Below are 27,621 nucleotides of genomic sequence, written 5' to 3'. Positions count from 1 at the left end.
TTGCGGCGGACAAATGGGACCCCTAACTGACATTTTTGACACTTTTGGGGGTACCAGTGACATTACTGCAGTAATCAGTTCTATATATATGCACTGTTACTGTAAAAATGACACTGGCAGGGAAGGGGTTAATTTTATTGGAGAGGGGTTAATGTATGCCTGGTGCTTACTAACGTGTGTGGGGGGAGGTGACTGAGTGACACAGGGACAGATCGGATGTTCAGCTATGCTGAACCCTGCAATCTGTCACTCCCTGTCACTTAGGAGATCCGCCCGCTCTGTTTACACAAGCGGGCGGATCTCCAAACTAGATTCCCCGACGATCAGGGAAGAGCGGCCGCTCCTCCCCTTGCCCGACTTCCGCTGTGACTGAACACAGCGGGAGCGAGCCTCCGGCGGTGCGCGCCGCCCACAAGGGGCGGAGTCCAGCGACGTAGGTCTACTCTGCTGGACGATAACGAGCCACATTGCTGCAGTAGCAGCAATGTGAGCGGAGTTAAAGTGGTTAAAGCGTTGCCTATGGAGATTTTAAAGTATCGAAGTTGTCACCATTCCACGAGTGTGTTGGACTAACTTTATTGTTTTTTTTTTTTTTTTTTAAATTGCATTTAAAAGAACACTGCACAAATACCATGTGACATCAAATATTGCAATGATCGCCATTTTATTCTCTAGGGTCTCTGCTAAAAAAAAAAAAAAATTATATATATAATGTTTGGAGGTTCTAAGTAATTTTCTAGCAAAAAATACTGATTTTAACTTGTAAGCTACAAATGTCAGAAAAAGACTTAGGCATAAAGAGGTTAGGGTACAGTAATATATTCAATTACCTCTATCTCTCTGCCACTCAACCCCTCGGTCTCTAAGTATGAAAGCTCCATTATACCTCACTTTTTAGTTCCACAAACACTTTATTGAAATGTCACATTTATACAAAACCAGGTTCAAGACTGAACGGGTGGTGGGTGGGAGTTAGATTCACAAAAAGTGGAGAGTGCAAAATCTGGTGCAGCTCTGCATATAAACCAAACAGCTTCCAGGTTTTATTGTAAAAGCTTAATTGAACAAGTTGAAGTTAGAAGCTGATTGCCACAGCTACACCAGATTCTGAGTGCTACAGTTGTAGTAAATCTGAGTTGGCCCACCCTTTGCAGCTATAAAATCTTCAACTCTTCTGGGAAGGCTGTCCACAAGGTTTAGGAGTGTGTCTATGGGAATGTTTGACCATTCTTCCAGAAGCGCATTTGTGAGGTCAGGCACTGATGTTGGACAAGAAGGCCTGGCTCGCAGACTCCTCTCTAATTCATTGCAAAGATGTTCTATCTGGTTGAGGTCAGGACTTTGTGCAGGCCAGTCAGGTTCCTCCACCCCAAACTTGCTCATACATGTCTCTATGGACCTTTCTTTGTGCACTGGTGCGGGTCATGTTAGAACAGGAAGGGGCCATCCCCAAACTGTTCCAAAAAAGCTGAAAAATAACCCCACACCATAATTCCCCCTGCACCAAATGATTCGGACCAGTGCACAAATCAACGTCCATAAAGACACGGATGAGCGAGTTTGGGGTGGAGGAACTTGGCTGCCCTGTACAGAGTTCTGACCTCAACCTGATAGATCACCGTTGAGATGAATTAGATAGGAGACTATGAGCCAGGCCTTCTCATCCAACATCAGTGCCTGACCTCAGCTGACTTGAGCTGCACATGTACAGGGCGTACAGGCAGGTAAGGAACTTTATTGCAGATGAGACATAGTATGATCCTGTCTGTTCGCCATTTTTTTCCCTAAAGTTCCTCTTTAATGTATAGAAATTACAATTGTATGTAACAAGACTGGACTACGAGGCCTTCTATGCAATGTAGGCTGGCAAGCTATTCCTCAGCAACTCAGAGGAACACCATGATTTAGGTTCCGCAGTCCTGGCTGGCCATTCATGTACATAGTATTTAATGTATACATATCCTTTCTATATGTGATTCATACAGCTTGGGAATTCTCCCCCATTGTGTGACTATCTTTGTGTCATCTTGTCTCCCCTTATTTACCAATCTCAGTTGGATACGGTCTCTCTTTTCGTCCTTTTGCTGTATCAGAGGTTTATGAAATATTGTTTGATAATATATGAAAATGTGCCTCAAAATTTTTCATTTTATCTGACATATAGTTGTACTCCAGGTATACCTGCTTTTTGTTCTTTAATATAGAAATTGGTAATACAATTATTAATATACAAAATAAAGGTTGAAAGGCACTTGCCCTAAGGGCCCAACAGGACAGTTATCACACTTTGTCCTGTAATGGAACCTGGACTGATAATAGGTAAAGCAGCTCTTGGGGTATGCTAGCCCTGTCCTGTGTATGTAATACGTTAAAAGGTAACTCCACTTTCGCGGGGGACAAAAAAAGAAAATAAAGAAGAAAACAATATAGCGTATACAATTGTGACACAAGTCATATTGTAATTGAATAATATTAAAAATAACTTTATAATAACTAATTTTCTGAAAATGTAATGCAATATGGCTGCCTGGAGGTCTTCTGTACACAGAATTTATACTGACCACACCCCAGAAACATAATTTCCTGCTTGTATGATTGGCCGAATTGCAAAAAGTGGCCCAGGTGTAAGACAGCAAAATCCTCTAGTGGTTAAAGTCCTTTAAACCCAAATATATTAAACTTGTACAGTTGAGGGCATATTGTTTTATGCTTCCCCTGATCACAGCAAAGAGACTCTCTTGCACCAGGGATTGTAGACCTTTACAAGTGTCCTACTTCCCCTCAGCCTGCCGCTGTGATTATACAATTTTTGAAAATCCTATGACATTATATACTATAATTTTTTAAACACTTCCCGCCCTCTGTATGCAAAATGACAGCCGCAGGGTGGTTGTATTATTTTGACTAGACATCATATGACGCATCTCCGATCTAGGTAAAGAGCCCATGGCGCAGGCTCTTTACCACGTGATCAGTTGTGTCCAATTACAGCTGATCGCATGGTAATCAGAAAGTGCCGTTTATCGGCTTTCCTCCATTCGCACTGACAAGGAGCAGGTAGAGGAAAGCTGATCGGCAGCTCTCCTGACGGGGGGTCTGCACTAATAATCAGCACATTGATTATCAGTGCAGACCCATCAGCAATGCCCACCGATGCCTGCCAGTGATGCCTATCAGTGTCCCACCAGTGATGCCCACCTGTACCCAGAAATTATGCCAATCAGTGCCCAACTGTTCCCATAAAGGGTGCCAATCAGTGCCCATAAAGGGTGCCAATCAGTGCCCATAAAGGGTGCCAATCAGTGTCCATTAGTAATGCCAGTCAGTGCCCATCATTAATGCATGTCAGTGCCTCTTCCTTAGTGCTGCCTAACAGTGCCATCTATCAGTGCCCATCATTGCCACCCAACAGTGCCTACCAGTGCCCATCATTGCCGCCCATCAGTGCCACCTATCAGTGCCCATCAGTGCTGCCCATCAGTGAAGGTGAAAACGTACAGTACTTATTTACAACATTTTATAAGAAATACAAAGAAAAACATTTTTTTATTTGTAGCGCAAAAATTAAACAAGCCAGTAGTGATCAAATACCACAAAAATAAAGCTCTATTTGTAAGGAAAAAAAGATAAAAAATGTCATATGGGTAGAGTGTCACATGGCCGCGCAATTGACATTGACAAAGAGCAACAGTGCAGAAATCTGAAAATTGGCCTGGGCAGGAAGGGGGGAAAAGTGCCCGTTTTGTAGTGTTAAAGAAATTCAACACTGTCAAAGTACCTTTTTTCTTTACAGCAGTAACTGAGCACTTACTTTTCACGGAATGTCTTCCAATGGCCTCTGACAAAGTCCCAGGCAAGACTCTGACCAACCGAATTCCCAGCAACATTTAGAATTGTGGAAATAGAGTCTTGTCTACGAATTTTTGTGGTATCCGTTGCATACTGTAACAGTCTAAAAATAAAGCACAATTACAATGAATCTTCAATTCAGTTCTAAAAGAAAACAAATTAAAAAAAATAATTCATTTTGATTAGGTCTCTCATTTCATTTGTCACTTTGATAACTTTGCAATTGCCTGTAACACATTCCTTTTAGCTATATTGCAGAGAAATTGTCTTATCTATACAAGATATGACCATTTAACTGGAATGGACTGTAAAAAAAAAAATTTGTGCAGGGACATTGTCTTAGTGGAGAATCCACTCGTCAGGCCAGAGTTTTGGGCTTTTCTTCCAAACAGATTCCTGTAACATTTTCAGAATTTCCAAGTAACATTGTTGGTTGACCATTGTACCATTTTCTAAGAACTCGTAGTGAATTATCCTCTTATGAAAAGCACTCTTTCCACAATTGCATCCGTCCGTTGTGTTTTTGGCTGTCCATTTCTTGCCTCATCGTGTACATCTTCCCACCCCTCCTTAAACCTCCTATTCAAAAGTATTTGATTTCTTCATGGAATTTTCACCATTTGCCTGTTGTTGTATATACTCTATATTGTCAAAAGTATTGGAACACCTGCCTTTTTTTGCACGCACATGATCTTTAATGGCATCCCAGTCAATCCCGTACGGTTTAATATTGAGTTGGCCCAACCTTTGCAGCCATAACAGCTTCAACTTTTCTGGGAAGGCTGTCCACAAGGTTTAGGAGTGTGTCTTTGGAAATGTTTAACCATTTTCCAGAAGCGCATTTGTGAGGTCAAACACGGATGTTGGGTGAGAAGGCCTGGCTCACAGTCTCCACTCATTTATCCCAAAGGTGTTCTGTCAGGTTGAGGTCAGGACTCTGTGCATGCCAGTCAAATTCCTCCACCCCAAACTCGCTCATCCATGTCTTTATAGACCTTAATTTGTGCACTTTTGCGAATCATGTTGGAACAGGGGGAGGCCATAACCAAACTGTTCCCACAAAGTTATGAGCTTGAAATTGTCCAAAATGTCTTGGTATGCTGACACCTTAAGAGTTCCCTTCACTGGAACTAAGGGGCCAAGCCCAACCCCTGGAAAACAAACCTTCCACCAAATGATTTAGACCAGGGCACAAAGCGAGATCTATTAAGACATTGATGAGCGAGTTTGGGGTTGAGGAATTTGACTGGCCTGCACAGAGTCCTGAACTCAATCCGATAAAACACCTTTGAGATGAGTTAGAACAGAGAATGCGGGCCAGGCCTTCTGGTCCAACATCACAGCCTGACCTCACAAATGCGCTTTTGGAAGAATGGTCAAACATTTCCATAGACACACTCCTAAACCTTGGGGATAGCCTTCCCAGAAGAGTTGAAGCTGTTAGAGCTGCAAAGGGTGGGCCAACTTAATATTGAACCTTACAGACTAAGACTGGGATGCCATTAAAGTTAATGTGCATGCAAAGGTAGGCGTCTCAATACTTTTGGAAATATAGTGTATATGTTGTTGTATATGCCCATTCCAATACTAATAAAAACTCCTTTGGATTACAAAAAAAATCCTTCTAGGTCCTTTATATACAATACAGCTAATGATGAGCTTGGACATGTTCAGACTATACACAAGAGGTTTTTATATGCGCGGCTGCGTGGCAGAGAATGCCCTGGCTGCAGATGATTAGCCCATCCAGGTGACAACTTCCTAGTGGGCTCACACATACAGTGGGGATTGAAAGTTTGGGCACCCCAGGTAAAAACTTGTATTAATGTGCATAAAGAAGCCAAGGAAAGATGGAAAAATCTCCAAAAGGCATCAAATTACAGATTAGACATTCTAATAATATGTCAACAAAAGTTAGATTTTATTTCCATCATTGACACTTCCAAATTACAGAAAACAAAAAAATGGCGTCTGCAAAAGTTTGGGCACCCTACAGAGTTAATATCTCGTACTGCCCCCTTTGGCAAGTATCACAGCTTGTAAACGCTTTTTGTAGACAGCCAAGAGTCTTTCAATTCTTGTTTGAGGTATCTTTGCCCATTCTTCCTTACAAAAGTCTTCCAGTTCTTTGAGATTTCTGGGCTGTCTGTCATGCACTGGTCTTTTAAGGTCTATCCATAGATTTTAAATTATTTTGAGGTCAGGAGATTGTGAAGGCCATGGCAAAACCTTCAGTTTACGCCTCTTGATGTAATCTCCCGTGGAATTCGAGGTGTGTTTAGGATCATTATCCATTTGTAGAGGCCATCCTCTCTTTAACTTCAGCTTTTTCACAGATGGCATCAAGTTACCATCCAAAATTTGCTGAAATTTTATTGAATCCATTTTTCCGTGTGTTCAGGTTATGATGTTATTGATCAGTATTTATTTGTTATTTATAATTTTTGGGTAATAAAAGGCTGCTATGGCCAATTTAACTCCAACCGGTTGTGGTGTGGTTATTTTATTGGAAGGGATGGGGTTTTATCGGTATAGTAGATAATTACAAGCCATATTTTATACCTTAGTCATGGCTACTCCATTTTTATAACACTATACCCAGATGATAAGTTTCATTGTTCAAAAGATCCCCCCACCCACACACCACTGTAGGTGTGCATTACCATTTGCAGGTATTATGTTGAAGATAAAACAAGAGGAAGGGGTATGAAGTCTGTGGAATCCTGTTCAGTACTTTTGCCATTGTTTCAAAGAAGGAAAATATAAATTTTTTGCACTATAAGAAATGTGGTTGCATATTGTAATGCAAAGGTTGGTGCACTTTGTCAGCAGGCTTTGAGATTGTGTCTATCAGTACCAGTACTTGTATGTGAGATCAGTTTGAGAAATTTCTAAGATGATTTGGAGTTCATTGAGAGATGTATTTGACCTCCTTTTAAATTGCATCAACCTGCTTCAAGCTGCTTTTGCATTCCTATTGATTTGGATGGCAAGTAAAGCAGTTCTGACATGAACAAAATCTTGTTGACCCAGGCCCTTAAAGTGGAACCTCAACCAAAACTCTTGAATTAGATAAGGCGGAGAGGTGTTAGAACCCCTGTCAGAACAGAATCATCACTGACTGTGGACCATTTTGCATTTCATTTGGAAATCAAGGTCCCAGGGTCTAGAGGAAAAGTGGAAAGGCACGGAATCCAAATTGCATGAGGTCAAGTGCAAAGTTACCACAGTCAGTGATGATTTTGGGGGACATGTCTTCTGCTAGTGTTGGCCCACTGCGTTTTATTAAGTCGAAAGTCAGCGCAGCCCTCTACCAGGGAATTCTAGAGCAAGTCATGCTTCCCTCTGCTGACCAGCTTTATGGAGATGCTGAATTCATTGTCCAGCAGGACTTGGCACCTACCCACACTGCCAAAAATACCAATACCTGGTTTAATAAACATGGTATCACTGTGCTTAATTGCCCAGAAAACTCGCCTGACCTAAACCCCATAGAGAACCTGTGAGGTATTGTCAAGAGGAAGATGAGAGACGCTAGACCCAACAATGCAGATGGGCTGAAGGTCGTTATCAAAGCAGCCTGGGCTTCCATGACACCTCAGTAGTGCCACAGGCTGATCGCCTCCATGCCACGCCACATGGATGCAGTAATTCATGCAAAAGGAGCCCCAACCAAGTACCGAGTGCATACTATACTGTACATGGACATACTTTTCAGTAAGCCAACATTTCTGTATTAAAAATTATTTTTTTTATTGGTCTTATGTAATATTCTAATTCTCCAAAATACTGAATTTTGGATTTTCACTAGCTGTAAGCCATCATCATCAAAATTAAAAGAAAGAAATGCTTGAAATATATCACTCTGTGTGTAACACATCTATAAAAAAAATATGAGTTTCACTTTTTGAATTTAATTACTGAAATAAGATAACTTTTTGATGATATTCTAATTTTCCTAAGAGCAAAAATACCCTGCAGCTGTGTCTCCTGGCCTCTATGATTAAGCCCTGGACACTGGAACCATGTCTGAGGAGTTCTGTACAGGTGGAGAACTGGAGCTGAAGCCATCTTTTACCCATTTCATTACATTTCTGCAACAGGAAGTCAATGTCAGAGGGCCACCATTTTGATGTGTCTCCTGAGCGCCACAAAAACAGAGGTATTTTGCACTGTACGCAAGAGACCTGATCATTGTTTAAGAGGTCAAAGATCATCTGATGTTGCTGTTCTATCAATTACCTGAGCTCACACATTGGTTCCAAGCTTTTGAGTGTACCATGTGAGTGGACAGATATAAATCTTTCATATATCTGTTCAGATTTTTTTTTCTTTTATAATATATATATATTTTTTAAACAAGCAAGTAGTACAGAGAATATTCAGAAAAAACCATAAGTGAAAGTAAGCGCTGGTTGGTAAAATCAAATAACTGAATCAATCACCCCAGTCCCTTAGGATTAATCAAATATTAGTCATACACATGAATAAATGTGCCATATATAAATTCAATCAGGATAGTGCATAATAACTAGAGAATATTACTCTCAATGAACAGTGATGGAAATAAAAAAATGACACTTGAATAGATTGAAAAGTATACCAGGATACTCTAGATTGCAAAGTCATGTAAAAAAGAACAATAGTCCCATAGGCATGCGTAGCCTATGGCATTAGGGTGTGCACCCCAAAGCTCAAACACACATGCTTGTGTGTGCGTGTATATACAGTGTATATATATATATAAAACACTTTTTCTCAGACAATAGATTCAGGAACTCTACTTCCTGGGCCAAGTTTCCACCCCCCCTCCAATCCCGCCCTTCCTTGGGTGAGATAAGTAAAGCGGTGCCAAATAATGGGTGTGGTAAAGGCTCAGAACTGTGTATCACACAAGGCGTAAGGTTTACAAATGTGTAACACACAGAGTACAGGACTCAGGAATGCAAAGCAAACATGGTGCATCCCACCATCCACGGCTCACCTATGCATCCTGCCATCCACAGCTCACCTATGCATCCTGCCATCCACAGCTCACCTATGCATCCTGCCATCCACAGCTCACCTATGCATCCTGCCATCCACAGCTCACCTATGCATCCTGCCATCCACAGCTCACCTATGCATCCTGCCATCCACAGCTCACCTATGCATCCTGCCTTCCACAGCTCACCTATGCATCCTGCCATCCACAGCTCACCTATGCATCCTGCCATCCACAGCTCACCTATGCATCCTGCCTTCCACAGCTCACCTATGCATCCTGCCTTCCACAGCTCACCTATGCATCCTGCCATCCACAGCTCACCTATGCATCCTGCCTTCCACAGCTCACCTATGCATCCTGCCTTCCACAGCTCACCTATGCATCCTGCCTTCCACAGCTCACCTATGCATCCTGCCTTCCACAGCTCACCTATGCATCCTGCCTTCCACAGCTCACCTATGCATCCTGCCTTCCACAGCTCACCTACTCATCCCACCATCCACAGTGCACCTCTTCTCCCCCCGTCCTCAGCACATTTCTTCTCCTCCCGTTCACAGCCGTCTATTCACCACACCATCCACAACTCACCTCTTCTTCCTCTGTCCACAGCTCATCTCTTCTTCCCCTGTCCACAGCTCACCTCTTCTTCCTCTGTCCACAGCTCACCTCTTCTTCCCCTGTGAACAGCTTACCTTTTGAATCCCACTATTCACAGCTTATCTATGCACCCCACCATCCACAGCTGACCTATGAACCCCACCATCCACAGCTCACCTTTGAATCCCACCATCCACAGCTCACCCATGCACTTCACCATCCACAGCTTCCCTTTTCTGACCCCATCCACAGCTCACCTATGCACCCCACCATCCACAGTTTACCTTTACTCCCACTGTTCACAGCTCACCTCTTCTTCCTCAGTTAACACCTTACCTATGCACCCACCATCTACATTTCACCTCCCTTAACCTCCCAGTCCACAACTTACTTCATGCCCAACCACAGCTTATCTTTTTTATAGCTTATCTCTGCCCCCTTCCACATTTCACTTCTGCACCCCATCTATAGTTTTCACCTCTCCAACCCCCTATCTTTCACCTCTGCACCCACAGATCTCTTACCTCTGCACAACCCCCCCCCCCCTAGCTCACACAAACAGCGTGCTACCTCCACAGTTTTCCCTTCTACACAAATCCTACCCCGCCTCCCCATCTGTACAACACCTCTAACCTATCCACAACTGCCTCTCTGAAGAACCACCCCCACCCCCCACTTTCCATAAACAGTTCTCACCTCTTCATAATTGCTTTATACACCTGCACTGCTCTATAAAGTTGACACAGGCTTTTTTTATTGAACACAGTGCACATTTGTTTGCCTGGATAGCTCTGCCTATCAGACCCGTGTAGCCCAGAACCAAGGAGGAGTTTCAGAACACTTCACTTGGCTCTGTGCTTCAGGGGTCTGATAGATGTTAGGCCAGGACAGGAGATACTGAGGCATTAGATAGCAATTTAAAAAGATGCAGATGCTTACAGCGCTGGGACATGGGGCACCAGAGGAGAGGGCAGTTGGAGGTGGCGGAATGGTGTTCTGGCTAAAAACCAAAGCCCTGCGAGCGGGGTGATTAAGGTGTGCCCCGGCACAGCCAGCACACCCTATGCACATGCTTATGAATAGCCCAATTTCCTGATCTGGTGGTAGTGCAAATAGATATACCTTCCTTCATAGAAGGACAATTGTTGCATAATCCCATCAAGTCACTGAGAGGAATAAGAGGAATAGCAAAGCTTCCCAGGGGTTGGTGCACACAATGAGGTGTTCAGTTTTTTCATGATCATGGCCATTAGAGATGTGCACGGTGGAAAAATGTGTTTTGCTTCATTTTGGATTAATTCATAAAGTAAATCATTTCGTTTTGCCATATTTGTTATTTTAGAATGATTAATTTTAGGAATATGTGGATTCTTGTTGTTTATTCGTTGTTTAGAATCTCAGTTATCCCTGCTAGTCCAACCCACAAAGAGAAATAGAATGAGCAGATTGGACGATATCAAGTCGCGAGTCACGTGCATCCAAAAGTAAAGAATGGAGCGAAATTAATTTCGGATTCATATGTTATGTTATGATTCATAGATTCTATTGAATCCACCTCCATTCATCCCAAACACAAGTAGAAGGTATTACCCTTATTTCACTTTTATACCTTATTGTATTTATTGCAATATTTTTCCATTTCATATGTAGTGCATTTCTTATAATAATGAATAATGAATAATAATAATAATGAATAATGTTAAAGTGTTACTAAACCCAGGAGCCTGCATTCACTATATCTGGTCTCCCACAGTAAACAGAACATGGAAATGCAATTATTTTAGTATATATAAACTGCTATATACCTTTTCTCATCAGCAGTATATAGCAGTCCTGTGACTTATTTTAGTGTCAGGTTAAAGCTTGTAGGAGAAGGTTTCATACTGCTATCACTGTCCTATAAGAATGCAGGACCCCTGACCCTCTGCCTGGACAGTGCTGATTGGCCCTGTGCTGATCACATGCAATCTCCCAAGAAAAAAAAAAACTCTCTAGCAATACACACCAAACTGAGCATGTACAGCTTGTCCCCTTCCCTCTGTACTATTCGGAGATGAGTTGGGGACAGTGGAAGGATGAGAAGATAAGAGAAGACAGGATCAAACAGCCTTTTTACACAATGCAGACGATTAACCCCTTAGGTTCCACAATGTGTATAACAAGCATGTTTTACTGCATATACAGACTGATTTTACTGTTGTTGGTTTAGCAACAATTTAATGCAAAAAGAATCGGCTCACAAGAATTTAAAAAAAATGGATCCGAAGTCACGTCATTCGTTAAGTTGTTACGTTATTACAAATGTTTCAAACATTAAAAAAATGCCCAAACTATTGCATCATGTCATCCAAATGAAACAAAATTATTTGTTGTTTTCGCTATAATTTATTTAAGATTTGTTGAAATTCGTTACTATTGTGATTCAGAGATTCGGATACATCCAACAAAAATGTTGTCAGAATTTTTATTTATAACGAAACGAATAGCAGATGTCTAACATCCATGATAGAAATTGACAAGAAAAGGCAGCTGAAGAGCATTAGCTATAACTATCCATTTCAGTTCTGTAAATTAGTACTGTATCGAAGATTGTTCAGAATATCCTAAAATAATTCTTACCTGTTAAGGATCCAAGGTTCCTTGCTACAGGCCAGACTTGTTCTCAGTTTATCTGCTTCCTGTGCATTGTCTGTCTTTTTAAATTCTTTCCATGCAAAGTTCCACTCTTCTTCCCCTCCTCTTGCTATTGCATTGCAGTAAATAGTGTATCTCAGGTTTGGATGAATTCTGTGGATACATACAAAGGATATTGAAGTATAGTTTTTATATCCGTACTGGAATTATATTCAGATGTGGTCATTCAACTGCACAACAATGTCAGATCAGTGATCATGCATGTCATTTTACCACTGAAAGGTGTGACATTAAAAGACTACAGGATAAGTGGAATTCTGTTATTTGGGAAAAGATTGTGTATTAATACATTCAGTACTTATGATACAATACATCAGGTTTAATTAAATGGCGGACTGCAATCCAGATCCGGATCGAGTCACTGTCCCATCCAGGTACCTGCGGCTATGCCATTTAGGAGCCAGCTCCTTCTCCCAGTCTCTGCCGCTGTCATTCTCACAGCAGAGCGGAGAGCCGGATGCAGGACAGTTCTGGACAGAGGGCGGGAGCTGCCAGAATTTATTTTTCAAGTTAGCAAGCAGGTGATTGGTTGCTAGGAAAGAGGGTGGCCTGAACAACCAATAATCAGCTTGTTAATATGAAAAATTAACTCCGGCAGCTCACGTTTCCACCCTCCATCCAGAATTGTCCTGCTTCCCGCTCTCCATTCTGTGCACCCGTGTAAGGTAAAAAAGTAAAGGGGCAGAAGTTGCTGCTGTCAGGGGCTATGGTGTTAAGGGGGCGCAAAGGACTCCGCTTTGTGAGCTGTGAAGTGAAATGGGGGGGGGGGGCAGAGGAAACTGCTGTGGGAGGGAAGAGGTGTTGATGTGAAGGGGGGCAGAGGACACTGTTGGGAATGAAGGGGGCTGTGATATGATGTGATGTGATGTGATGTGAAGGGGGCAGAGGACACTGTTGTGAATCAAGATGGGTGTGATGTGATATGTGATGTGATGTGAAGGGGGGCAGAGGACACTGTTGTGAATGAAGGAGGGTGTGATGTGATGTGAAGGGAGGGGGGGGGCAGAGGACACTGTTTTGAATGAAGGGGGGTGTGATGTGATGTGTTGTGAAGGGGGGGGGGGCAGAGGACACTGTTTTAAATGAAGGGGGGTGTGGTGTGATGTGTTGTGAAGGGGGGCAGAGGACACTGTTGTGAATGAAAGAGGGGTGTACTTTGATATGAAGGGGGGCAGAGGACACTGTTGGAAATGAGGGAGGGGGGGTGTGATGTGATGTGAAGGGGAGCAGAGGACACTGTTGTGAATGAAGGAGGGTGTGATGTGAAGGGGGGGGGCAGAGGACACTGTTGTGAATGAAGGGGGGTGTGATGTGATGTGTTGTGAAGGGGGGCAGAGGTCACTGTTGTGGATGAAAGAGGGGTGTGCTTTGATATGAAGGGGGGCAGAGGACACTGTTGGAAATTAGGGGGGTGTGATGTAATGTGAAGGGGAGCAGAGGACACTGTTGTGAATGAAGGAGGGTGTGATGTGATGCAAAGGGGGGCAGAGGACACTATTGTGAATAAAGGAGGGGTGTGCTCTGATGTAAAGGGGGCAGAGGACACTGTTGTGAAGGGGGGTTAAGAACACTGCTATGAAGGGGAAACTGTGATGTTAAGGGGAGATGAATATAAGTGGAGGGGGCTGTGATGTGAAGGATCTGTGTCATCGCACAACATGCGATTTGGACCTCAACCAGAAGAAAACTTTACTGATCAGACCTCAATGAAATGTAATTAAAGTGTAAGCCCACCTTAAAAATAAAATCCCTGCATCTATAGACATCCACAATCTAACACTAACCTATCTTGCCCTGTAGAAAAGGAATAAATCTTTTGAAGCCGATCCAGTCCAGTCTTCAGCGGCGGAAGCTCTGCAGAGGACACGGCCGACAACTGCTGTGAAATGAATGGGAAGTGACGTCACCCATAGTTGGATGTGTCCTCTGCACCTGCCTTCACAGCAAAGCCGTGGCTGACAGCTCAGCATGGGATCAGGCCGGATCGGCTTCAAAAAAGGTAAGTATACTGATTTCTTCTTTACAGGACTAGATAGGTTAGTGTTAGATCTATGGATGTCTGTAGATGCAGGGATTTTAGCGTAAAGGTGGACTTCCACTTTAAATACCCCTAAGGCTGCACTCAAACTCCCAGACTTTGTGAATGTGCACAAAACTGTGGGATTTTGCTCACATTTATGACCCCTGCTCACCCCCACCCTCCTAAAGTCTGCAAAATACTGAACTCTGGTACAGTGGGAGTGACTGCAGTGATTTGCAGGCTTCACATGTCTCCTGCCACTATCCAGTGCAAAGCCGGGCAAAAACAAGGATGGTCACGTGACACTTTTTTCCCGTGATTAAAATAAGGAAGAAAGCTGCACAACAGGCAAGGAAGGGGGGGGGGAGGGGTTAGGGGTTATTATAAAAAAGAAAAATACAGATTTGTGTAGACTTAAGTTTTATGATATTTTTTAAGACCAGCTGGATATAAACATAGCACCCTCCTAGGTGGGTGCTAGTGAGAGAGTATAGTTTTTGGCTCTGTCTGCCTATCAGAAGAGCAGTAGGGAAATCTATATTGCTTTCTGTCTAGCAAAGAGCAGGATCTGTTAGTGAGGTCTGCTCAGTGTGTGATTCATTGAGTCTAGAGAGTGTTTCACACTGGTCCAATAGGGAGGCATGTTGGACAGTGGGAGGAAACCTGACCAATGGATACATAGGCTTTGATACAGTCCTGGTGATTGGCAGAGACAGGCTGTTTCGGTGCATTCTGGGATACTGTATAAAAGCCAGGAGCACATGTGCTGCGGGGTCTTTGGCTGGTGAGCAGAGTTCCGGAGGGAGAGTTGTGGCTGCCTCCTCCTCTGTAGCAGTGGCAGGTGGCATCGAGAGGTCGTCTTGAGGGCCAGAGGAACTGAGCTGAACCCAGAGGTTCAGGAAAGCTGACTAAGGAGGAGACACTTGGAGACTGTGGAAAAACAGTATTGTGAGTACAGGGGGTCGTGTCAAGGGGCCTGACCTGAGGGGGGCCACCCCGGAGTAGGTCAAGAAAGAGGATACTAGGAGTGTCCTGAAGATATCTTTAGTTCATCAAGTCATCTAGAAAAAGACTTAATTCTAGGCCCCCTCCCATGAAAGGTACCACAAAGAGCTAATGTGGTGGAACCCGTGGACGCAATGGTACTCTATAATTCCAAACCCATGAATGTATAATCTGTAGATAATATTAAGCTGTGCCACTAGAGGGCACCAAAGATACATGTGATTGTAGCTAATGCTCTTGTTGATGCTGATAATGGAAATGTTGCTTCCTGTTTCATTCTTGCCATTTTGTTTGAATACATGATTATGTATCGTACATGCTTGCTTGCCCTTCTTTCCCTTCCCTTCCTGTTAACCTGTTTGTTTGAAAAAATGCCTGGCTGTACCAACAGATAGATGTCCTTCAAACTTTGTGCACAGTTAATCTGGAGTATCCCACTTATCCCTTCTCTCATCCCGAATTTATACAATAAAATCAAAGCAACCACATACCCCTGGATTAATTATTGACTGAGCCAAGAAGTAAAGTGATAGACTATGAATATCAATGTTGCCAACAGTAACCCAGGGGGACCCTAAAGTGTGAAACCCCAGCAGTCTTTAAGGGGGCAGTGCTACATAAAGATAGGCCATTTAGACCTCAAGCACACAGTACATTCGATTTTCTCTGAATGCTTTTCACTGGTGTAAAAAAGCAGCTTAAAAAATGCATCTAAAGCTGCGTATTGCACACACACTTAGGCACAGCAAGCATTTAAATAAATATTAATTTATTCTGGCCATTGGAATGAATAAACAATCAAGTGCCAAACACCTGTAAAACTGGTGTTTTTTAAGCCCTGTGTGTATGACCCCCTAGATGTCACTAAGAAGCCATGTATTGGTTTTGTAAATACATACTTATTCACATTTGTTTCCATCCAATCTCTGAATTGCTGAGTTGCCAGTTCTCTGCATTCTGTGATGCCATAGGCGCAGGCTGTGCTGACTGCAATTATTTCAGTGTATCTGTAGATAAAATGATAAAAAAAACTGGTAGGATTTTAGGAAAATGGGTTCTTACCAGATATTCAAAACTATTTCCAATACTGTGAATGTCTATTTCCAATACTTCCAATACTGTCAAACATGATTTATGTGATATGTGAGAACTCAAAAACGTAATTGACAACAATGGCAGCAATATGTTAAAATTGTTTAAAGGAAAATATGTTTCTCCACAGTAATCAGATCCCACTTCTGATTTTCCACATTTTGGCCTTGATCACATGGGGGATACTACAGCCATAGTTGCCAACATTTGAAAAAAATTTCCAGGGACACTTTGCAGCACAGCTATCAATTACTTAACACACCCACTTCCCTGAAGCCCTGCCCGCTCTGCATAATCTCAGCCTACTAATCCGATTATAGGCTCTACTCAATAAAGAGAGAATTACAGAAAATTGAAAAGGGAATTTCAAACTTAAGGCCACAGTAGCAGAGTTGGAATAATTCTCTCAATTAGCTGGGAGGACAGGGGGGGGCAAGGAGTTTTGGACAGGGCAAAAAAACAATAGAAAGTTAACAGTTAGGCCCCTTTCGCACGGCCGATCCGATTTCGATCTGCCTGTCAGTTTTTCAGGCGGACCTGATTGGATGCTCCATGCACCCCCATGGGGCAGCAGATGTCAGCGGAGACATCTCCACTGACACCCTCCACTGTCTGATCCGATCCTGTCCGTGAAATCCGGACGGATGGAAACCCTATTTTCCATCCGTCTGGCGGATCGGATGAGAACAGACATGCGGTTCATTCTCATCCGATCTTCCCATAGAGGACAGTGGAGATCTGACAGCTCCGTCTCTGCACACAGAGCAGAGATGGAGCTGTCATCCGCCTGCTCAGCGGGGATCGGTGGATCAATCCCCCACTGAGACAGTACGCCTGTGTGAAAGGACCCTTACAGAAGTGACTGATAGAGGAAGAGAGCAGAGTGCTGTTTATTAGAGAAGAGTGGGGAACAAAAGACAGATATTGAAGAAAACAAGGGGATGCCTGGGATGCTAGAGAGGAGCATAGTCTCAGCAGTGCCATAAAACAAAAATTTTGTCTGGAAGAGAAAGATAGGGAACAGGGAGAAAATACAGAGACAGCTAGTTCCCTATCTTTCTCTTCCAGACAGAATGTTTGTTTTATGGCACTGCTGAGACTATGCTCCTCTCTAGCATCACAGAGCAGGCATCCCCCCATTTTCACCAGTATAATCTGTCTTTTTGTTACCCATTCTTACAGTACTGACAGACTCTGTTCTCTCCTTGTCCCCCCTTTTGGCACACAATCTGTGACATCTGTAAATTCAACAGTAATCTTCCGGCTGCGGCACACACTCACTGTTAACAGGAGAAACTTGGAGAAGAACGTTGGCCCGTAGCTGAAGGCTGAGTGCTGAGCGTGCGCTGGACAGTCACTGACTGCGAGGGAGGGAGGGGCCCGGCTCCAAACCGCCACCCACATTACACTATTAGACAGGGACAGAGGCCAGCCTCCGCCAGAGTTCGCCCAATCACAGGGCGCCCGCCGGCCATCCTGAGCATGAAGATCATGGCAGCTGGAGCCGAGCGCAGGAAGACAAGAGATATTAGGGAATAAAAGGTCAGACGGTCCCTCCTGCCTCCCCCACACTCCCCCACTGGCCAGAACAAGTCCCGGCAGAGTAAATTAGCCGGGACAAGGTCCTATTTGGCAGGACTGTCACGTCAAAAACGGGACAGTTGGCAGCTATGACTATAGCATACATCTGTGCGAAGTTTACCCACATGGGGATGTACAGGTGTTCCCCGTGCAGGCAGTTCTATTCATGTCAATTGGGATGCAGCAGCTGCACAGACATAGCCTTTGCATCTAATTTGACATCCGTGTGCGTGGAGATGTGGGTCCCCGAACTCACATTGTCTGCGTGCAGAGACATTCACCCCCATACATGTCAAATTGGGAGCAGCATCTGTGTCCATGCAGCCGCTGCATCCCAATTGACATGAATGGTACTGGCTGCATGGCAATGCACAGAACGCCTGTATATCCCCATGCAGGTAAACACGACACTCTCATGAGTGTACACTGTAGTACGCCCCGTGTGAACAAGGCCTTAAAAATTAACCACCTTTTGACCGCAAGGCTATACTCTCTTAAAGACCAGGCCATTTTTTTTTTGTGTTACGGCACTGTGTTACTTTAACTGACAATTACGCGGCGGTGTGACGCAGTAACCAAATAACATTTACGTAATTTTTTTCCCCCAACAAATAGAGCTTTCTTTTGGTTGTATTTAGTCACCTCTGTGGTTTTTATTTTTTGCGCTATAAACAAAAAATGACTGACAATTTTGAAAAAAAAAAACCCAAAACAATATTTTTTTACTTTCTGCTATAAAACACAGCCAATAAAGAAGTCAATAAAAAAAAGTTTAAAAAAAATCAAATATTTTTCATCAGTTTAGGCCAATATGTATTCTGCTACATAAATTTGGTAAAAAAAAATCCCAATAAGTGTATATTGATTGGTTTGCGCAAAAGTTATAGCGTCTACAAACAATGCAATATTTTTATGGAATTTTTATTTATTTATTTATTTATTTATTTTACTAGTAATGGTGAAGAGGGACAATGGACAAATTGGACATCTAGCTTATCTTTTTGACACTGGGGACCAGTGACATTAATTCAGTGATCAGTGCTAAAAAAAGAATGGCTCTAATGTTAGCTCTGCTCCTGAGTTTGTTATCTCTGTAACTTTGCTTCTCTCCCTGCAATTTCTCCTATACTCCTTATCCCAGCCTGTATATTTTTTTTACCTCTCTCCCCCTTTGCTCTGTCTTCCTGACAAAGTCACAGCTGATCAGCTGCATTCCCATGGATTAAGAATTTACTGTTACACCGGCTTCATAGCTGCCTGTTATCTGGTCCCAGTGCAGTTTAGTGTGCTTTATGTAGCTGGGCTTTCCACTCCTCTCCCCCAGACTGCTTCCTGACCTATGCAACTTTGCTTCTTCACCCCTTCACTGTCAGTTCCCTCTGCATCCATGTATCAACTCCTTTTATTTAACCATTTACTAACTGATCTGGCAGGAGTTAACTCCATTTTTTATCTTGTATCTACAGGTAAGCCTGTAATAGGGCTTACATGTAGGTTCAGTGAATATCTCCTAAAGTGTACTAGAGTTCATGAGATACCATCCATTCAGAGAGTCGTGCTGTGACCATGACAGCTGCGCGGATGCGTGTGAGTTACATCATCGCAGTTTGGCCAAACCACTGGAGCCCAAGAAACCAGAGAAAGGACCAGATGAAGATGGAATCCCTCTCAGTAGTGACAGCACATTGCTGGAGAGATCTGTTTTTTAGGTTCGGAAAATATAATTAGGGGCTCTCTCCCACAGGTACTCTGGTTGTTTGATGGAAGGGTTTGGGGTGGAGCCATCTGTCATTCTATGGGGATGCAGTGCCTGTATGAACACAGCTACAGACCCTAATTTGACAGGTGTGTAGGTGAGCGGTCCCCACCTACTGTCTGTGTTCCGGCTGTACACCTGCATCCCCACGCCTGTCAAATTAGGACCCCCATTGTATTTTTATTGATATAAAGCTTTAATGTTTTCTTGGGGGGGGCCTGTCAGAGAGTCTGTGCGGGGCCCTGTGATTTCTATCAGCAGCCCTGGGTAGGATGAAACCCACACAAGCACAGGAACTACACACAAACTCCATGCAGATAGTGTTCTGATTGGGATTCAAACCAAGGACCCCATGGCTGGAATACATAAAAGCTAACCACTACGCCACTACAAAACTAGATTCCATCCAGTCAGAGTTCAGTTTAGTTAAAGGGTATCTCCACTTTTTGTGGGGAAAAAAGTTAGCAAAGAAAAAAAAATACCATAGTGTATACAACTGAGACACAAGTCATATTGTATTTGAATGTTATTAAAAATTACCTTTCATTTTCAGTCTGTAGCAGCTGTAATTCTCTGTAAAATGCAATGCAATATGGCCATCTGGAGGTGTTCTGTACACAAATGGTGTACAGAATGCCCCCTGAAAATGTCATTTCCTGCTTGTGTGATTGGCTCACTGATTTTCCCAGAAGTCTGCACTAAGAATCAAGTCAGATTTTTGGCATCCTCTGCAACAAAAATTGCATTTTTGGTGAGAAATTCCCAAAGGAAAATCACGTGTAAAGGGAAGCAGACCCTGCAAGTTTCTATGTTAGAGCCCTGCAGGCACAGCAGTTTATTGATAATTATGAAATAATTTTCATTAGATTCACTCGGCACATGGACACAGACAAACAGCTATTCCTTCAGAATAACAGAATGTAGGAATCTGCAACTAAGTTTGTTATGATCCCTGTAAAGTACATAGATCACCCACCAGGGAATGTTTTTTTCTCAACAAAAGTGGAGTTACTCTTTAAATGGTCTGATTACAGCGCCTGTATTTATCCTCCAGCATAAATAAGCCTGTTACATTTTGAACATGAATTATATGCAAAGCCATACTGTCAGTGACCCAGGAAAATTATCATGATAAAAATGCCTAAACATGCAGTGATTCAAGAAAAAAAAAAAAAAAATAACCTTGGTATACTTTGTTGTAACAAGGAAAAATTCCTTTCTAACCCTTACCGGAAATTAAATACTCACTGATAATTGTATGGTAAATTAAATATATAGTCCACTCAATAAAAATATATCTCAGTACGTATACTAAGTTACACTGTGCCTAAAGAGACCCTGTCATCACACCGATAATTTTAACAAAAACCTTCCCTTACGGTTATATGTGCATTTAATGTATTTATTGTATAGACATCCAGAAGCCCTAAGACTGCCGATGGGTGCCGCAAACTTGGATGTGATGTCATAAGCCCCAGAAAACTCAGAGCTGTCATTCAAGTGAAATTCTACAATATTCCCCTTCGCTTCTAGCCTGGCAGGTGCATTACATTTTATGTAGGAAGTTAAGGCGAGAGGTGGAATAGCTGTGCCAGCACTGAGAATAAATAGACACTGCCAGAAGAGGAGGGGGTTATAGTGTGCAAGGGAAAGGGGGGGTGGGTGCTAGAGAATTACTCTTCCTGGGGTAGTCTAATTTTCTAGCAGAGGCACATTACAAGTGCATGTTAAAAAGAAATATGAAAAGGAAAAACTGCAAGTCAATATTTAAAATACTTAATTTTTGTGATTTTACCTGCAATTTTTTAAATTGGTAACAGGGTCTCTTTAAGGCAGCCTGCGCTGCCTGCCTTAAGCACAAACTACAACTATCGCAGAATTTTTAAAAACTCAGCTAAGATGATGGACATCCTATAATACTTACTGCCCTGTTAAAGTTGGCATTCTTTCAGTAAAGTTATTAGTCTTGTTCTTAAAGTACAAAAACAATGGTGCAACTTGCTGTCTCATGTAGGCCTGTAGAGAAACATTACAGGTTTAGTTTATGCTGGCCATATATTATGTGATATTACATTTTTGACTGAGGAATTACAGACAGCAGCAGCACCCCAATCTACTCTCATTTTTGGGTGACTTGATTGGCAGAAGTAGTAGCCCCAAAATTGCTTAATCTTTTTGTCAGAATAAATCTGGCATTGCTGATGCATTCAATTCCTCCTCCACTAATCCCACCTGAATCTTTTAAGTTGATTAGGACTGGATCCAGCAGAAATATTCAAACACTTCATTTCTGGCTTCTGACCTCCGCCATATAATATAGTAGACATTTCCTGGCTTGGGTTGCCCCAGAGTGGCAGATTCCAAAACACAATTTCCTTATTTATATTTTTACCTACACTGAACAAAATTATAAACGCAACACTTTTGTTTCCCCCCATTTCTCATGAGCTGAACTCAAAGATCTAAAACTTTTTCTATGTACACAAAAGGCCTATTTCTCTCAAATGTTCACAAATCTGTCTAAATCTGTATTGGTGATCACTTCTCCTTTGCCGAGATAATCCATCCACCTCACCAGTGTGGCATATCAAGATGCTGATTATTGCACAGGTGTGCCTTAGGCTGGCCACAAAAAAGGCCATTCTAAAATGTGCAATTTTATTGTATGGGGGGGTCCGGGAACCAGTCAGTATCTGGTGCGACACTGACCACCATTTGCCTCACGCAGTGGAACACATCTCCTTCACATAGAGTTGATCAGGTTGGTGATTGTGGCCTTTGGAATGTTGGTCCACCCCTTCTCAATGGCTGTGTGAAGTTGCTGGATATTGGCAGGAACTGGAACACGCTGTCGTATACGGTGATCCAGAGCATCCCTAACATGCTCAATTGGTGACATGTCCGGCGAGTATGCTGGCAATGCAAGAACTGGGATGTTTTCAGCTTCCAAGAATTGTGTACAGATCCTTGCAACATGGGGCCATGCATTATCATGCTGCAACATGAGGTGATGGTAGTGGATAAATGGCAAAACAATGGGCCTCAGGATCTCCTCACAGTATCTCTGTGCATTCAAAATGCCATCAATAAAATGCACCTGTGTTCGTTATCCATAACATATGCCTGCCCATTCCATAACCCCACCGCCACCAGGCATGGGCAGGCAATGTTGTGGATGATCCACAACATTGACATCAGCAAACCGCTCACCCACACAATGCCATACACGCTGTCTGCCATCTGCCCTGTACAGTGAAAATCGGGATTCATCCGTGAAGAGAACACCTCTGCAAAGTGCCAGACGCCATCGAATGGGAGAATTTGCCCACTTATTGAAAAAAATAAGAAAACAAATCTAAATACATATGATAACATAACATTGCGTTTATAATTTTGGTCAGTGTTTGTTATTTTTGGCATTCTTATTTTTTTATGTTATCATATGTATTTAGATTTGTTTTCTTATTTTTTCTGCATTTTTTGTGGCATTGATGCAGTGCTTGGGTTGCTCACAACAGAGGCCGGGCATACTGTATCTGCAGATCCTCTGCTTTGCCAGCATAGTCTTTCTTCTCGCGGGCTCCCAGTTGTATTTGTTATATACATTTCAATATAGTCAGGGTTTTGGAGGCATAGCTTTAGGGGAAAAACCTACAACCATAGGCCATAAACCCTTTGGCTATAGGCCCACCCTTTCGCAACATAGGGGGAAGGGCAGGCGCAGCAAATGGAAGGGGGAAATTCTACCACCAGAGGGAGCAGGTAGCAGCAAAAATTGCACCAATAAACCTACAGCCATAGGTTGCCTGCCTTTCGCCAAATAAGGAACCATCCTAAAAAAAAAAAAAAAAAAAAATGACAGGCAAGCCTAAAAGGAGAGGCAGAGGTTCTATCACATGGAGGCTTTAGGTGTTTAACATTGCTGCTGTGACCTCTTCCTCCTCTCTCTTCCTATTCTTCCTCCTCCAACTATTTCTCCTTCTGTGTGAATATGGCGAGAGGATTGGCTCTGTGGAGCTGGGATTTTTTGCACCAGTGGCTCATCATCTAAGATTCGCCATTTTGGCCCTTTTGAAGAGGAAACTAAATTGGTAAACTGTGATAAATCCAGACTTTTATAAAGTACTCGAAATTTCTACTTGAGTAAAAGTACAAGTGCTCGATCAAAAAGTGACTTGAGTAGAAGTGGAAGTGCTCGCAGAAAAAGTTACTTAAGTAGAAGTACTAAAGTATTCAACATTTTTTTTACTTAAGTATTGCAAGTAGTTTTTTCAAAAAATTTGCTACTTAAGTACTAAAAGTAAAAAGTACCAGTAGTTTTGAAAAAAAATTTCTACTCAAGCACTGAAAGTAGAAGTAGAAGTACTGTGTTATGTAGTTATTAAAGAAAGAAGTCAAAAGTTTGAACATCATATTGTTTTTTATTATTTCAAATGATTTATTCAAATGATTAACCTGTGTTTGTTAGTAGTTTCGTGATGCACTTTAAGCACTGTAGCACCATTTATTTGTTTGTTTCATATTTTCTTTTTATTCGAAAGATTTGATATAGCAGCTTTTATTATACACAGCCTTTATTTTCATATGCGCTGATTTACAAATGACATTATACACATTTTTTTGAGCTTTATGCAACCTGCCATCTACTGTTCTGGCAGTGGTAATTTTTTTAAAAGTAACGAGTAACTATGCAGCACAAAAAAAAATATCGGAGTAGAAGTATCGAAATCATCGAAAAAATGTAGTGAAGTAAAAGTAGAAGTAGGAGAAAAAAATTCTACTCTAGGAAAGTACAGATACTGCATTTTGGTACTTAAGTACAGTACTTAAGTAGTTCTACTTCGTTACTATACATCTCTGGATAAATCAGGGATTAGTGACACAATCCCTCTTGTGTTCATACTAGACCAGAGTTTATACAGTACATTATGGTTACAAAGAAATTAGCCTGGTGAATTTTCATATTGATTCACTGGGGCTTCAAGTTTTGAACCGGCTAGATCAATCCTCATCCCTAGTTAGGTATAACTTTTATAGCGACTTTGCTATATTTTTTTTATAAAGTGGCTGTTTCTATAATGCTTCACTTGCTGAACAGTTCCCATCCGACATTGAGAATAGACCATACTCACAAAGGAAATAATTTATACTTATCTCCTAAATAAGGAACATTGAGAACATTTTTTCTTGGCTGTAGGTCAGTCACCAACCATCCTATGCCTTTTTCCTTGTTATCAAGATAAAGCAAGTACATACAGTATGCATGAAAAAGATAAAGGGTGCACTAAACTTAGATTGATTGCAAGGTGTTGGTGGAAACTAAGGTGCAATAGCTCAGATGGTGTCATAGGTATATATTAAAATTGTCAAAAGTAGCTGGCTGGTTACCTTCATTGGTCCATACACCTCGGTACGATCAAACATCTGTACAAAGTAGCCAAGACTGTTCAGGGCTGCCTGCCAAGGCATGTACTCTACCTCTTTGGATAGAAATTTGGTGGTGTCAAGTGCTCTTGTTGTGCTTACATGTTTAGCTCTATAAAAACATAAAAAAGGATAAATACATTACAATGTCTAAAATATCTAGTACTAATCAGATGGGGGTCGTAGGAGACCACCAGACAAAATGAGGGCTATGCCACTTCCACAGTCAGATAGTAGATTATTGTGTGGTAAGTGGGTGTAGACTTATGGAATTGGTCCTGGTTAAACAGGCATGGTTTGACCAATGTGATTTATATACTTTTGAGCTTGGTAAATAGTGATGGCTTAGAAAAAACTGTCATGAAAAATATGAAGGCTGACATTTTCGACCTCTCTTTTTGAAATGAATAGTTGCTTCGCTGTCAGACTGACCCAGATCAAGAAAATATACGCAAGTAAGGACTTTGTATATTTCTGTGACCTTTCTGATTTGCTTATTTCAGCAAGATGAGCAACTGAAACATTGTACGTTTTCAGAAGTAGGCCAGCAATGGCAGCATCTACATTTCTCTAAAGACAAGTAGATATTCAGTTTTTCAAAAACATAATACCCAATCCTATCTTCAACTCAATATTAAGGAAGCCATATTCCAAATAATTGCTGCAAACAGAAGAGATAATTGCATGTTACAGGCGGCTGCTTGCAGGTTATAGCAGACCACGTACATGTTGCAAAGTTAGGAAAGTGTCACTATTAAAAATATATTATATTATATTTACAGTATATACACAGGTAGATCTAAAAAAAATTTGAATATCATCAAAAAGTTCTTTTATTTTAGTAATTAAAGTCATCACTGACTGTGGAAACTTCACACTGGACCCCATGCAACTTGGATTCTGTGCCTCTCCACTCTTCCTCCAGACTCTAGGACCTTCTAGGACCTTCATTTTCAATTGTAAATGCAACATTTTCCACAGTCAGTGATGATTTGGGGAGCCTTGTCATCTGCTGGTGTTGGTCCACTGTGTCTTATCAAGTCCAAAGTTAGCGCAGCCCTCTACCAGGAAGTTCTAGAGCACTTCATGCTTCCCTCTGTTGACCAGTTTTATGGAGATGGTGATTTAATTTTTCAGCAGGACTTGGCACCTGCCCACACTGCCCAAACTACCAATACCTGGTTTATTGATCATGGTTTCTCTGTGCTTGATTGGCCAGCAAACTTGCCTGACCTAAACCCCATAAAGAAACTGTGGGGTATTGTCAAGAGGAAGAGGAGAGACAACAGACCCAACAATGCAGACAAGCTGAAGGCCATTATCAAAGCAACCTGGGTTTCCATAACACTTTAGCAGTGTCACAGGCTGATTACCTCCATGCATTGATGCAGTAATTCATGCAAAAGGAGCCCTGATCAAGTACTGAGTGCATACTATACTGTACATGGACATACTTTTCAGTAAGCCAATAATCCTTTTTTTTTTTTTTTTTTTTTTTATTGGTCTTATGTAATATTCAATTTTTTGAGATACTGAATTTTTGGTTTTCATTAGCTGTGAGCCATAATCATCAAAATTAAAGAGCCCCCCCCATTTGGGAACCAAAATGTTGGTTGCCACCGTCCCAATTAGAGCATATAGGAACCAAAAACCCCCCTTGCTAGGCGGGACTTTGAAGGCAACCAAACATCAATTTCAATAAAAACGTAGATTTATTAATTAATATTAAAATCCAATACATTAGGTAATAACAAGAGCAAGTGTAAAACATTAAAAAAAAAGGTATATACAAACAAATGAGCAAAAAAGATCATGGCTTAGTCTGAACGATTATCTGGATGAGTTGAGCGTCTGTCCAAACTACCCGACGAGTTTCAGGTAAAACCTTTCTTCAGGGGTAAGGGGTACTGTGTCACCTCTATCTTTCTCCTGTCCGATGCAGCCTCTGGGGGGGGGGGGGCTACAGCTCCCACCCAGCACACAGGGGGTCCAGATTGAAATTTTCACTCGGGGCCCTACATGTTAGGGGCTCCATCACGGCAATTCTGCACTCTTGTCATTAGCCCGTGTATTGGATTTTAATGTGAATTATTAAATCTACAGTTTTATTGAAATTGATGTTCCTATATAATCATAAAAATTCAAAGAAAGAAATGCTTGAAATATATCACTCTGTGTAAAACGCATCTATATAAAATATATGAGTTCCACTTTTTGAATTAAATTACTGAAATATATTAACTTTTAGGTGATATTCTATATATTCTATTTATTTTTTAGATGCACCTGTATACTGTGTATATATATATATATATATATATATATATATATATATATATATATATATATACATACACATACACATACACATATACACCCCATTCCTGTACACTATGTTGGTACATTCTCCTCTTCTGTGCTTTCCTTGTAAGCACTGTATTTGCCTCCCTCTTCCAAATGTCAGTATGTAGGCATGTGCAGTCTATTTTCTCCACTGCAGGTGGCACTTAACCAGCGGCAATGCAGGGGGAGAGGAAGTCGAGAGGAACCTATATCCTCTATGGTTTCCCAGGTCACTAGGTGGTAGCTATCCAATTGGATGCTGATGCCCCATAT

The 27,621-nt window shown here is 41.9% G+C and overlaps 1 protein-coding gene across 1 annotated transcript in view; it reads right to left on the bottom strand.

The window, feature by feature from the left end:
• Window positions 1-27,621, bottom strand: part of ANPEP (alanyl aminopeptidase, membrane) — a 147,391-nt gene that overhangs the window by 9,869 nt on the left and 109,901 nt on the right. Inside the window, exons 15-19 of the mRNA XM_082253221.1 lie at window positions 24,970-25,117; window positions 21,506-21,597; window positions 16,052-16,159; window positions 12,053-12,220; window positions 3,812-3,952 (exon numbers count right to left, since the gene is read on the bottom strand). Coding sequence (XP_082109347.1) covers window positions 3,812-3,952; window positions 12,053-12,220; window positions 16,052-16,159; window positions 21,506-21,597; window positions 24,970-25,117 — 657 coding nt within the window. The remainder of the gene's footprint in view (window positions 1-3,811; window positions 3,953-12,052; window positions 12,221-16,051; window positions 16,160-21,505; window positions 21,598-24,969; window positions 25,118-27,621) is intronic.

The sequence above is a fragment of the Pelophylax lessonae genome, assembly GCF_965119305.1.
Source record: "Pelophylax lessonae genome assembly, chromosome: 4".
NCBI lineage: Eukaryota > Metazoa > Chordata > Amphibia > Anura > Ranidae > Pelophylax > Pelophylax lessonae.
This window is presented reverse-complemented; position numbering and strand designations above follow the sequence as displayed.